The sequence below is a fragment of the Podarcis cretensis genome (genome assembly GCF_951804945.1).
Source record: "Podarcis cretensis genome assembly, chromosome: 14".
Lineage (NCBI taxonomy): Eukaryota > Metazoa > Chordata > Lepidosauria > Squamata > Lacertidae > Podarcis > Podarcis cretensis.
Genome location: NC_137183.1, coordinates 33,672,571 through 33,686,635, shown reverse-complemented (window position 1 = coordinate 33,686,635; position 14,065 = coordinate 33,672,571). Strand labels below are relative to the sequence as shown.

Below are 14,065 nucleotides of genomic sequence, written 5' to 3'. Positions count from 1 at the left end.
GTACTTACCTTATTCACAGGGGTACAAACTAGGGCAAGATTCTTGGTCCAAGTGATTGAGTTGGCTACTTTTTAAGCATCAGCTAGCTAATAAATCAGCACGCCCAAACCATCAACTCCTGTACCTTTGAGACATCGAATCCCACCATTTCCTGCTCAACGTCATTGAACAAGAGAGTGTGCGCCATCTAGTGGCAATGCCACAGGCTTCAGTTTTCAATACACCTCATTATTTTTAGCACAGTGCGTACTGGATTTTTGCAGCACAATTGACAATATTGCAAGCTTAATTTGGGGAGGAAAGCATCACTGAACAGTCAGCTAAAGCCAGTATTTCAGGAATTCTAATAAAGGTAGCCCATCTTGACTGGGATAAATTATTCATGAAATTTCCTAAATTCTAATCAGATGTTTTAAAAATCATTCAGTTTCAGCTGAGATGGCTCAGCTGGTAAAGCATGAGACTCTTAAACTCAGGGTCATGGGTTAGAGCCCCACACTGAGCAAGATATTCCTGTATTGCAGGAGGGTTGGACTAGATTGCCCTCTTGGTCCCTTCCAATTCTGATTCTGTGGTTAACTCAGTTATTCTTCTAGTTCATTTGTGTGTGCATGTGTAACTCTTGAGTATGATTCCGAAGATGCCCATTTTTCTTCTCTTTTTGCAACATTTATATTTTGGCAGCCATCAGTAAGTCTGTTACCAGCAGATAAATTTTAGGTGCTCAAGAGGTGGAACCTTGCAGTTCAGGGTGGGTTAGGGAGAGATGATATCAAAGGCATAGGCAAACTCGGCCCTCCAGATGTTTTGGGACTACAACTCCCATCATCCCTAGCTAACAGAACTTCTGGAAGGCCGAGTTTGCCTATGCCTGGATTATGAGCTGTTCAAAATGGCACCCAACCACGTGTGGTTCTTCAGGACAGATAAAAGAAAGCCCTTCTTCATGCAGTGCAGTTAAAATATCGAACTCTCTCCCCAAAAAGGCAGTGATGGCCACCAAGCTTGATGGCTTTAAAGCAGGCTTCCTGAACCTTAGCCCTCCAGATGTTTTGAGACTACAATTCCCATCATCCCGGACCACTGGTCCTGCTAGCTAGGGATCATGGAAGTTGTAGGCCAAAAACATATGGAGGGCTGAGGTTGAGGAAGCCTGCTTTAAAGGAAGATTGGACAAATTCATGAAATGGAAGGCTACCTACAGCTACTAGTCATGATGGCTATGCTCTGCATCCACAGAGCCAGCAATGCTTCTGAATACCAGTTGCTGCAGCCCAAAGGAGGGAAGTGCTGCTGGGCTCATGTCCTTTGCAGGCTTCTCAGAGACATCCAGTTGGCCACTGTGAGAGCAGAATCATGGATTAAATGAGCCACTGGCCCGATTCAGAAAGCTCAGCTTATGTTCTTATCTGTTGCAAAAATCCTACCCCATGTTAAAATCTCTGCATGCTGCATTTTTCATTTTGGTTGGCTCAATGTATAAAAGAGAAGCTTTAACACCAGTGTCCACTCCTCCACCCTAATCTAGTTTTGAACAAGTATCCCCAAACAGGGTGTCTTATAGCAATTCCTAATACAGTATACTGTTCCACCTGCATCGAAATATCCCATTATTCCTTTCTAAATATGAATTGATACTTCTTCCTAGGTTAGCACTGCCTGGCTGGATTTTTGGGGGGCGTGGGGTGGTGTTCAAAGAAAAGTTCATATAGGCACATCTTTATTTTTGATAAAGTGCTCAAATCCCTGTAAACACAACTGCTTTGGAACACACCTGCCAAGAGTCAAATACTAAACTGAACACTGATGGGAAAATATTTTAATTCTTGGCAAATGAAAAGAGCATTAAAAAAAAAACAATCTTGGGCAGTATAAAACTGCTAAGCAGCATGGATGCTTCATCTGATATGAAAAGGGGGTATTAAAACACACCACAAGGGGTTTCAATCATGGTTCTGGAAATAAATACAGAAAGACCAAAGAAGAAAGGCCTTGTAAAAGTTGGCAGAGTTTACCTACAGGGCTGCCTGTACTCTGAGATTAAGACCATGTTAATACAGAATTCACGTTCTAAGCAGTGCTTGTGGTCAGGTGTTCCCCTCCTTATGAGACACTTTTGAGATTTTGCAGGTGTTGTCCACACACACGTCCAAGCCTATTTTACAACCTTAAGAACTAGAAACCTGATTTATCTTGGGATAACTAAATTCTGAACCAATACAAATTTACATGTTTCCACAAGTGCACCTATGGGCACTTCTATTAGATTTTTATTGCAGAAGCTTGAATTTTAAACAACTGGTTATGAACATAAGGACAACGTTGCCAGGAGGGCCCAGAACTCTACAAAGCATCTGTGCTTGAGATGTTTTTGATACCTGGAATATCTCTGTCACAATTAAACATCATCTAATGCGGAAACACACAAATTGGAAAAGCTCCAAAATGTTGCTACTTGGAACTCTAACCACAGGGATGGGGAATCTCGGGCCAAAAGCAGCCTTCCGAGCTTCTCATGACTCCCCCCGCTCCACCCTCCCCAGGTCACAGACCTCACTGGAATGGGCTCTGACCTGTGATAATGGCTCCTTATTACTTTGATGGAGGGATGAGATGGAAGTGATTTTCTTTGTATGTGTGTGTTAGAAACCTCTGGCTTTTGCATGGCTAGAAGGTAGCTTACTGTAAAGGTAAAGGTAAAGGGACCCCTGACCATTAAGTCCAGTCGCAGATAACTCTGGGGTTGTGGCGCTCATCTCGCTTTACTAGTTGAGGGAGCTGGCGTTTGTCCACAGACAGTTTTTTGGGGTCATGTGGCCAGCATGACTAAGCCACTTCTGCTGAACCAGAGCAGCGCAAGGAAACGCTGTTTACCTTCCCGCCAGAGTGGTACCTATTTATCTACTTGCACTTTGACATGCTTTCGAACTGCTAGGTTGGCAGGAGCAGGGACTGAGCAACAGGAGCTCACCCCGTTGTGGGGATTCGAACCGCTGATCTTCTGATCAGCAAGCCCTAGGCTCTGTACAAATTTTAAATCAAACCTATTGCTCCATTCAATAAGTGGTGAATGGAAAATAGTTCTCTACCCACCTGCTCTGCCAAGACCATTTCCAGACTCTCACAGCCCAGGGAGTGGTGTCAGTTGAGGCACAGCATGGACACAGGCCTTCCGCTGTCCCTGAAGAGGACTGGATAGGTCTGAACTGCACATAGTGTTACATACACATGAAGCTCCCAACATGTACATGGAAACTGAGAGCAAACATTCTTTCTTTTCTTCTTCTTCTTTTTTAAAAAAGATGAGGGAAATAAGAGTGCCTCTTGAAAAGAAATACAGAACAAAAGAAAAGCACCCCAGAAATACCAGTTTTCAAATCCATGGCCAGGGGCACAGAGATGTGATAAAGATGTCAAGCCCTTCACATGGCATAAATCCTATGTGGGTGGGAGAATTGCAAAAGAAAAAGAGGCGCTCAGAAAATATACCACATAAATAATGGTGCAAACTAGTGATGCAGAAATGGAGAACATCTGGCCAATGTGGCCCACAATGCAGTTTACCCCAAATGGCATCCGCTTGTCATAATATGTGACACCTGGAATGGGGTTGGAAAAGCTGCTTTCTGCAGGGATTGACGGTGTAACAGTTTCCCAACGGAGTTCCATGCTTGATGTCTGGAAGCCCCCAAGCACAGGGCTTGAAAAGTCCCTTTGCACTGTGGATCCACTGTGGCCACTGTGGATCCCAGGCACCTAGTCCACCTGGCATAAAATGACTGGTATTGTACCACCTTGCTTGTCAAAACTGGCTCACAGAGGTGGGGACCAAAAAGGATCTGGCCCCTAGAGTGGAAAACTCCCGCTGTAAGACTTGGGCAGTGGAAAGCGTTCCATATGCCGCTCCCACTCCAAAACCACTGAACTATCAAAGCAGAGAGAAGGCAAAGCAGAAGGAAGTCCCTTTCGATGTGTGCTGGCAGGAAGGCGGTACTGAGAAAAGGAATTACGAGTTGATAGTGCCAGGTGCATAAACTAGTGTGGGAGTGCCTCCTCTGATCCAGATGTTTAGGGGAGAAAGAGAGGTGTAGAGGGGCACCCCTGCAGGGCTGGCCAGTTTGTGGAAATGGGGACAGAAGCCCAGAGAGTGGAGGGTAGCTTGGGCATCTTCTCAAACTGGGAAGCAGGTCTACTAGTTGATGCTGTCTGTGAGTGCTGCCTGGCAATCTGTGATTCCTGCATTGCAGGGAGCTGTAATAGATGACCCCTGGTGTCCCTTCCAACTGTACAATTCTATGAGCCACCGTGGAAATGTGTTTAGAGGGCAAAGAAAGCAGGTGGAATCAGTGGAAATGGCACCACAACAGGATTAAGTTCTCAGTATGAATGTGGTTAACTGACCAGCGTTCCCACCGAGTTTCTGGAATTTACCCAAGTGCAGTTTGAACTTTTTGGCTGCAGAGGTTTGACAGTCCTCTATGAATTTCACCACCGCATCTCTTTTGGAATCTCTATACAGACACAGCTCTGCATAGTCGTTTTATTGCCTACCAGTATGAACCCAGATACAGCAATGCCTCTGGAGCAGTGCCTTTCATTTTGAGGATTAGATAACTGATGCTGCTCAAAGTTCAAATATGATGAATGGATGACACTTACCCTTATCCCTAAATTAAGGCCAGATTTCAAATGTGGATAACTGGCAAAATAAAAACAGAAGATTCTGTCTAAACAAAATCTTCAGAAAACTTGCAAGGAGAGTGGAAATCTTCTTCAATGTCCAGGCCATCACTCACTGAAGTAAAATTTTATAGAAAATTTTTATTCAACATACAACATTTTTTTCCAGCAAAAAAAGAAAAAAAAGGCAATATACAGGAAGAATTGTTGCACACCGCAGCTACAGAAACAAAATAAAATATTGGCAGAAGGGAATGGAGGAGGGGGGAAGAAGAGAAAGAATGAGAAATAATGTTGGGCGGGGGAGTGTAAATTGCTGCTTCTATATTTTTACCGCACTCAAAAACTTAGGAGAGACACATGGGGCTGCTTGTAGCTCCAAACTAAAATGGAAAAGCAGTCTGGGGACTGAAATAAAACTACACACAATGAATATTGACATCTGTGAAATTCACTTGCAGACTCACCCTGCCCCCCAGCCGCCCCCCCAAAGGAACCCCAAATGTTAAATTGTACATGTTCCTCTGTTAAATATACAATTTGTTTTCTTCCCCCTCCCAAGCCCCACCCCCGCATTTTTTACAAAGTCAACAGCTTACTAAATGCTAGTGAACATGCCCTCAGTGCTAAAAGGCTATTTTGTTTTGTCTTCCTATGTCTTCCCAGATTAACTAAATTAATTATAAAACAGATGCCTTTTCCTTCTTCAAATTCTCTGGGAAGTTGGTACTATGCTTGTAAATCTCACTGCAACCAAGGGATTTTACTCTCAAACCGTTTCTAAAGGGATACAAATACACTGCACCTCCTTCGGGGGGGTTCCCCAACTTCTTCCTTGGCAAAAGGTGATGTGAGAAAAACAAATTTGACTCAAAATCCATTTATTTATAATAATAATAATATTATAATAATAAAAAGAGAAATTCTAGGCTGATTGAAGAGACAAAATCTCCCCCCCCCTCGAATAAGTGCCAACAGTGTACACAATGAAGTAGAGATTGCTATTTATTGATGATGTGAGTTTCTCTTTGCATTTACAAATGCACAAAAATGTCATTTAAAGTATATAACTGAAGGAAATAAATTGGGCGTGAGCCTAACCATAGCGCCAACTAGCTGCAGTGATGGCAGGTACCACGCATTTGGGAAGTGGGGGAGGAAGGAGGGGAGGGCAAGGGAGGGGGAGGTCAGCCAGAAAAGGCTGTCCAGTTAACGTACTACAGACAATATTTCGCCAATGTCAACTGCTCTAACTCAACCCTTTCCTTCTTATGCTGACAATCTCGCTTTGTTTACATTTCCCATAAAAACTCTCATTGGCACCCAAGCTTTTATAAAACACCTTCATTTTTTGCTCAAAAAGAAAAAAAGAAAGAAAGGGCAGTCAATAATAGATACAGAGAAGCCAAACTGAACAGCCTCAAAATAAAATTAATAAATCAGCAGCAAATCCTCTTGCTGGAGACTTCCGATCGAGTGCACGTGTACCAAAAGTCCTACAGTTGTTAAAAAGGTGCGCACACACACACACGCACACACACGCACGCACACACACACATTGTTGCCCCTTTTGCCTCGAACAAACTGGAGAGGGTAAGTCAGTTATGGATTTTAATAGCTTTTTCAAGGTACGTGTAGCGACTTCTCTTTGGGGCTTTGTTGAAATGGTCAAGCCCTAGCCATGGCCTGGGATGAGACATGTTGCCTGGAAGGGAAGAAGAAGAACAAAGAAGAAAGAAGCGAGAAAGAGGGAGAGGGAGAGACAGAATGAACACACTTTCAGATTGTTTTGTACAAAATTTAGAATGTCAAGAACTGAGGGTGGCATTCAGTGACGTGGTTCTGTCAGTGCAAAAGGATTTCCCCTTCCTGTCCTCTCTCCCTTAGTGTGTCCTGCCTCATTCAGCTCTGCCAGCAACGGGGCAGAATACATTTAGGGGGCCCATGGGAAGAAAAGAGAGAGAGGAAGTTCTGTTGCACAGCCAAGTCCTAGCACTAATGGAACAACTTCATTGGATGCTGCACTGAGTGAAGTTGTCACTCTAACACAGGCTTCTATGACAAAACTTATGCAAATATACGGAGTTGGTGGGCTGTGTTCACCTTGGAGGGCAAGACATTGAGCGGGTGAGAGAATAAACGCCACCCATGGAAGTCTGCCCCATTGATCTTCAAGGAGCCAAAAAAACACAAACCCCTCCTAGAAGCAAAGTAAATAAATGGACACTTACCAGGTTGGGGCTCAAAATCTTTCAAGTTCACTTCATATTCATCTTCATTTAGATACTGGTGTCGACCCATCATTACAATGGCAAACTTAAACTTCAGAAAGAACAAATAAATAAATAAAAAACGTCAGAGCTCAAATGTTAATTTCTCAAGGAGTATTGTTAAGAAAATTAATTTCGTAGACTTCAAAGCCTCCCAGTCTTGTGCTTGCATTTTCTTGGCTCTCATCTCTCAACCCAGCCTCCCTTGGAAGGTGGTGGACTCTCTTTCATTGGAGGTTTTCAAGCAGAGGTTCGTGGCCCTCCGTCATGGATGCTTTAGCAGAGATTCCTGCATTGCAGGGGGTTGGACTAGAATCCAACACTTGAGTCCCTTCGAAATCTGTGATTCTAACCAACAGCATGGAAACAGGCCAAAGCTAGTGTTCCCATTTAGTTGTTTACTATCAGCACCCCCCCACACACACAAACACACCGTAGACAAGTGCCAATTCCCAAGGTGGGCAACCTGGCGACCTCCACTAGCCATGCTGGCAGCTGGGGCTGACAGCAGCTGGAATCCAACAACATCTGGAGGGCACAGGGAGTTTAGCTGTGCTGGGATTCTTGCCTTTCCCATTGCCAGGACAGTAAGATTTGATCTCCTATTACATTACAAGCAGGATCCCACTATTCTAGCAACGGTGGAGATGGCCCCCTGGCATAGTGCTGGTGTTGCCCCTCCTTGTGCCACCATGACTGAAGTGGCTGTCAACTGACTCACCCTTTACCATACCTCACAGTGCCACTGGGTTTCCTAGGGGAGCCCAGTGGCTGCTTGGATTGAGGCATTCACTATCTTTAATGTCCCGTAATACAATGCCATGGAGGGCCCCCAGCAGAATTATGGGGAATTAAGATAGAGGTGATACAGGCCTGATGGGAAGCGTTTGATGGGGTTAATTTCAGAGGGGGCTTGTTCAGTGGTTCTCATCATCTGTGCAGGGACTGGCAGGGGGTGGGGAGGCCGGGCTCTACCAGCTGTCGATATATGCAAGATATTATAATAATCATGATGATGATGATGATACTACAGTCGTACCTTGGAAGTCGAATGGAATCGTTCCAGAAGTCCGTTTAACTTCCAAAGTGTTTGGAAACCAAACTCTGCTTCTGATTGGCTGCAGGACGCTCCTGCAGCCAATCGGAAGCCCCGTTGGATGTTCGGCTTCCAAAAATAGTTTGCAAACCAGAACACTCACTTCCGGGTTTGCGGCGTTCGGGAGCCAAAATGTTCGAGAACTAAGCTGTTCAAAAACCAAGGTACGTCTGTAGTAGTAATAATACAGTGGTACCTCGGGTTAAGTACTTAATTCGTTCCGGAAGTCTGTTCTTAACCTGAAACTGTTCTTAACCTGAAGCACCACTTTAGCTAATGGGGCCTCCCACTGCTGCTGTGCCACCACTGCACGATTTCTGTTCTCATCCTGAAGCAAAGTTCTTAACCCAAGGTACTATTTCTGGCTTCCAGCACAATATAAAAACATAATAAAATGTCAAACATTAACAACTTCCACACAGGTGGTTCTGATACACAGATGCTGATGCCAGACCGGGCAGGACTTCCTAAAATCCCACCCTCAAATCGCAGAGCATCAAAATATGCAGAGAGCGACTTCCTGTGTGGGGGCGCAGGGGGCAGAGGAGCACTTGCAGAATTACAAGAGACATTCACGTTGGCAGGGCTAACTCCTGGGTAAAAGACGCAGGTCCCTTCAGAAGCTATGCTATGCTGAGCAACATCTTCCTGAGCGATCTTCTGAGGCAATACCTTTTCAAATTCCTTCTCCTGGATGTCCAGCACTGTCTGAATCCTCTTCATCACCTCTCGAAAGTGTTCACCCTAGGCAGAAAAGTACAACCCCAGCCGTGCAAAAAAATTAATGCCAACCAAAGTTCTGAAACCTATGTGGCTAAACATGCCACTGAACATGTACTAAAAGGTACTTAGCCAAACTTGGGTATCAGCGAACCTCTAAACACAAACAAAAGGAACTAAATGACCAATTTATGTAAGCCCACCCAAATCACAGAAGCTGAATAAAATATGCATACAAGAAACAATGACCGCAGGTGACTATTGCTACTCCTGGATAATCCAGGATTTAATGCAACAAACTTTCCCTTCTAGCAACACCAGTCTTCTCCAATGTGGTGCTCTGCAGCAAACCAGGATGGCACAACATTGGTGAAGGCTACCACAAAGCACCTGTGTTGAAACAGTACATAGTTAAGAGAAACAGGACTCTCACCTGGTGTATCCTTAGCAAGAAAGGAGTGCCAAACGTCCCAAAAACCTCTTTCTGGAAATGAGCCACTGTGATGAGCATCTCATTCTCCTTATCTAGATCTACCTGGTCCAGGGGGATTTCCTGCATTCAAAGACAGCAGCACACATTGCGCATCAGGCAGATGTACCACCAGAAACAAAAGAAGACACAGGCAGAAACACCAGCAATGGAAACGGAGTTTTTTAAAAAATGAAACTCATGAAATAATGAAAGCCACAGCAGCAGCACAACTTCTTCAATATTCTCTGCGTGTCTAGAAATGAATTGGGCCCTGATATGGAGATTTCCTGGTTCCTCTTCATTGGGTGGGAAGAAGTAAGCCCCACCCACCCACCTGCAACTTAGTTAGGGAAGGTTGCTGCAAATGCTAATGAGGTGGAATGGCCACCATCCATTGTTGTTATTTTATGTATTTGTTTTTTTATTTAGAAAGATTTATAAATTGCTTAACCAAACGTGGTGTTAACATAATGAAATTGGGCACAAAATACAGCTAAAATAATAATAAAAAATTAAAACACACGCAGAGAGAGAGAGAGAGAGAGAGAGAGAGAGAGAGAGAGAATGGAGCAGAAACTTAAAAATGGATATAGTTACCGTATTTTTCGCCCTATAGGGCGCACCTAGTTTTTTTTTTTTTTGGGGGGGGGGATAAAGAAAAAAAATTATTTCCCCCCCAGGCGTGGGGCTGGGGCGGGGGAAGCCTGAGCTTCCCCCGACTCCAGCCCCCAGAACAGGCTGCTGTCCACAAGCCTTGGGAGCCTGGCGGGAACTCCTGCAGGCTCCCAAGGCTTGCGGATAGCTTCCTGAAGCCTGGAGAGCGAGAGAGGTCGGTGCGCACTGACCCCTCTCGCTTTCCAGGCTTCAGCGAAAGCCTGCATTCGCCCCATAGGACACACACACATTTCCCCTTCATTTTTGGAGGGGAAAAAGTGCATCCTATAGGGCAAAAAATACAGTAACTAAACTAAACTAACCTAGAATCCTTCTCTAGACACATTATGTCTGCCAATGGCCTCAATAACTAAAACTTGGAGCTGTTAACTATGACAGTTCAAATATTCACATTTCACACCACACCACACTGACCTCTATTCGAAACGTTCGACTTGTTGCTGGTGATAAACACTCTAACAATTCATCTTCCTGATGGACACCAATTATTTTGTAACTTACAATTTCTAGCAGCCTTAAGAAAGGAAGAGAAACAGATTAAGTAAAAACACTAAGTATTAGGGTTAATGGTCTATATAAACCAACGGTGTCATGGGACAAATTTCCTTTTGCACTGGCTGGGCTTGTGCAAAAGCAGCTCCCAGCAGATGGTACCCAATGTCTTAAGTGGAGTAGACATCAAGTTCTGCTGAGCTATTTGGCCCTCCAGATGTTGCTAAACATCATCTCCCATCATTCCCTGCCAGCTTCGGTCTCAAGACCAATGGGAGTTGTAGACCAACAACATATGGAGGACCAAAAGTTTCCCACTTCTTTAGGGAGTTTTGGTTAATGTCTGATGCTGCAGATACTTTATTTGACATTTGGAATGTTATTAGGTGAACTGTGGAAGAATTCATTCAAGAATATGGGAAAACCTTCCAGGTTTACAACAAAATAAAGATTCTGTTTTGTAAAGATGTTTAGGTACACCAGTGCTTTTTTCTAAAAAAAATGTTCAGGAGTAGTCTCATTTCCCTACTCATATTGAAATAATGTCCCTCACTGAGGCCAAACTTAGATTCACAAAATGTTTAGGGGTATGCGTACCCCTGCATCCCCCCCGAAAAAAGCACTGGGGTACACACATAAGCCTTACTTACGTGTACAGCAGTCGCAAAGGGAAAAGGGATTATGGCTGGCCTTCTCACCCAGCCCATACATTGCAACCCTGTGCTGTTCCTGCCCTCCCCTCGTCCAAAGAACTCCCTATATGCACAAGCAGGGAACTGGTGTCCAGGGCAGGACTAGTGCAGCAATTTGTTTGGAGCAGGCTGAGAAGTGTAGCTTCTTTATGGAACTACCTTCATGAGAGTGACATGCAATAAGGGCTATCCACACAGCCCTCTCAAGAAGTGATATGAAAGTAAATGAACAAACACTTGCCTTAATTTCCCTGAACCTCTCTCAGCAAGTTCTACAGCTTTTTTACATTCATCTAATAAGTCCCGTACACACCCATGCTTGTCTGGATATAGTGTTATTTCCTAAACAAACATTAAAGGGGGGGGGGAGAGAAGGGAATCAGTCAGGAAATAAAATGCTATGGGAAACACGAGGAAATGAAGCATAGAATATAAAAAGTTCTTGTTGCTACAGGCAAGGGCCGAGACCTGCCCAGGGACTCCCCTGAACCAAAATGAATGAGCACATCTGTTTCCATGACTTTCAACATGGGGCTTGCAACATAGGCAACTTCCCTCCAAAACAAGTACAGCTTGTCTATTAATTACACCCTTTATGTGACACATAATTGGACAAATTGGAACCCTGTTGTGGAATTACTCAGGTAGAAGTTCACATAGGGAAACCACAATTTTATGGCACTGAGTAATGACATGAAAGACCAATACTTTAGACAGAAAAAACTCATTCTCAGTTTTGGAAATATCAAGGCATTGTATTTTTGCATTATGAGAAAAGGGGATGTCAGAATTTGAATTTTGTAACTAACCAATATTTTGCAATCACTGCCTCAGTTAAACAATTGTGGGGCAAATTTTAATCTGCGAATGCATTTAAACTAATCGTCCTACTTCTTTGATTGCAGGCTAGGTTCGATATTTTCAAGGAAAAACAACTTACCTCTTCTCTAAACTGGCTGTTTAACCATATGCACTTAAAACTTCTCCTGTTTTCAAAGTCTGTGATTTTCATTTTAAGCTAGGGAGGAGAGAGGGGAAAAAGAAATGTTGTCATTATGCAGATGAACCAAAGAATCTTCCTCAATATATGGACAAGAAAGTCTCCTACCTGCTGATAGTAAAGTTTCTTGGGCTGTCTAGGCTTGAAGAACTGCAGGAGATCTCTTAAAGTTCCATCATAATTATGTCTAAGAGGGTTACCTGGGCCATCTCTATAACTGAACAAGAAAACCAGGAGAGAAGATTTTTGAAACACAAAGTTAGTTCAGTGCTCACAATCTGTACAGTTGGGCGACACAACTGAGAAAACCCCTACCCTACCCCAGTCACTATCCACTAAACTTTAGATAGCCATAAGGCCCAGAAGAGAGCTTCCAATGAGAAACGAAGGGCTTAGGCAGGCTCATATTCATCTGCAGAGAATTTCTTGGACCATCATTAAGATTGACATATTACTGTCAGTGCTGCTACTATAACTTTTACCATATTGACTATAAAACTTGAGGAAGAGTCAAAAGCTGCATCACTGTTTTGTGTTTTAATTGATGCAATTATGATACTGTGCTTTGTCCCAAGCTTTTAGTCTGTGCAAGGTTTCTCTCTCATTATGTTCTTTCTATATATATGACAAAACTGGGAGATTTGGGGGAGAGGGCACAGAACCAGGTTACTCTGGGGCAGTGTTTCCCACTTTTGCAGACACTTGGAGGGTGTGCAAAAGGCGCACAGGGATTTCTGTATATATGGGAGAATTTTAAGAAGCAAGTGGTCCTCACTGACCTAGTGCAAAATGATCTTGTCATCTGGAGGAGCCCTGGCTCCTTTACCTGGGAGTAAGGCCCACTGAACTCAGTGCAGCTTTCTTTTGAGTAAAAAGGGACCCCTGACCATTAGGTCCAGTCGTGACCGACTCTGGGGTTGCGGCGCTCATCTCACTCTATAGACCAAGGGAGCCGGCGTACAGCTTCCGGATCATGTGGCCAGCATGACTAAGCCACTTCTGGCGAACCAGAGCAGCGCACGGAAACGCTGTTTGCCTTCCTGCAGCAGTGGTGCCTATTTATCTACTTGCACTTTGACGTGCTTTCGAACTGCTAGGTTGGCAGGAGCAGGGACCAAGCAACGGGAGCTCACCCCATCGCAGGGATTCAAACCACAATCTTCTGATCAGCAAGTCCTAGGCTCTGTGGTTTAACCCACAGCGCCACCTACGTCCCTTTCTTCTGAGTAGGCACTTAGTTATTTACTAGATGCAAGTCAGCAGTACCAGACGACCCTGCTTGGCTAGGCGCTGGGGTGGATTTCACCCCGTGCCTTGCAGAGCCAAGCAGATGCTGCCGATAGGCCCTGCACCCCTCGGCAGCATCCAAAGGCCCTGATCTGCTAGGCACTGGGGTGGATTGAACCCTGCGCGTTGTAGAGTCACGCCCAGGCTGCCAACTAGCACAGCACTGGCGGCAGCTACAAGCAGTGGTCAAAAACTGGAGCTTCAGCGATTGCCCTCTTACACTGGAAACAAACCAGGACAGCTCCAAGAAAATGCATGTGGCAAAAAGAAGCGCTAGACTGCCCTCTAGTGGGTTGCCCCCTTACCTGCTTGTGATTGGCCAAGCAGATAGCCAGCCAATCAGGATTTTTTTAGTTTAAAAAATGACCCCCCCCTTTCTTCTCACTTCCCTCTGTGACCCCCCATTTACCTAACTTTCACCTGTGCCCCCCTTTGAATATCCTGGGGTCCCCCAGTTGGGAAACACTGCTCTAAGGAATGGGGCAGAAGCAGTTATGCAGATGTTACCTTTTTGACTCTATTTATCCTGAGGTAGTTATTTTTAGCCTGCTTTTCTTTTTTTTTTTTTTAATGATAATTTTTATTATTATACATTTTATAAAATTCCCTCCAATTCTTCGTTCAATCCCGCATACAACAAATCATAGTTATTTTTTGACTTCCTTCAACGTCTCTGACAAT

General features: G+C 44.2%; 1 protein-coding gene across 6 annotated transcripts in view; it reads right to left on the bottom strand.

Moving 5' to 3' along the window:
• Positions 1 to 4,801: 4,801 nt before the first annotated feature.
• The window catches only part of USP7 (ubiquitin specific peptidase 7), an 88,458-nt gene continuing 79,194 nt past the window's right edge, over positions 4,802 to 14,065 (bottom strand). For all 6 annotated transcript variants that reach the window (XM_079952481.1, XM_079952482.1, XM_079952480.1 and 3 more), the window contains 8 exons: positions 12,206 to 12,314; positions 12,038 to 12,115; positions 11,339 to 11,439; positions 10,328 to 10,427; positions 9,200 to 9,319; positions 8,719 to 8,790; positions 6,912 to 7,002; positions 4,802 to 6,385 (listed from right to left, as the gene is read on the bottom strand). In XM_079952481.1, the coding sequence (XP_079808607.1) occupies positions 6,279 to 6,385; positions 6,912 to 7,002; positions 8,719 to 8,790; positions 9,200 to 9,319; positions 10,328 to 10,427; positions 11,339 to 11,439; positions 12,038 to 12,115; positions 12,206 to 12,314 (778 nt within the window). In that variant the 3' untranslated portion in view covers positions 4,802 to 6,278. The remainder of the gene's footprint in view (positions 6,386 to 6,911; positions 7,003 to 8,718; positions 8,791 to 9,199; positions 9,320 to 10,327; positions 10,428 to 11,338; positions 11,440 to 12,037; positions 12,116 to 12,205; positions 12,315 to 14,065) is intronic.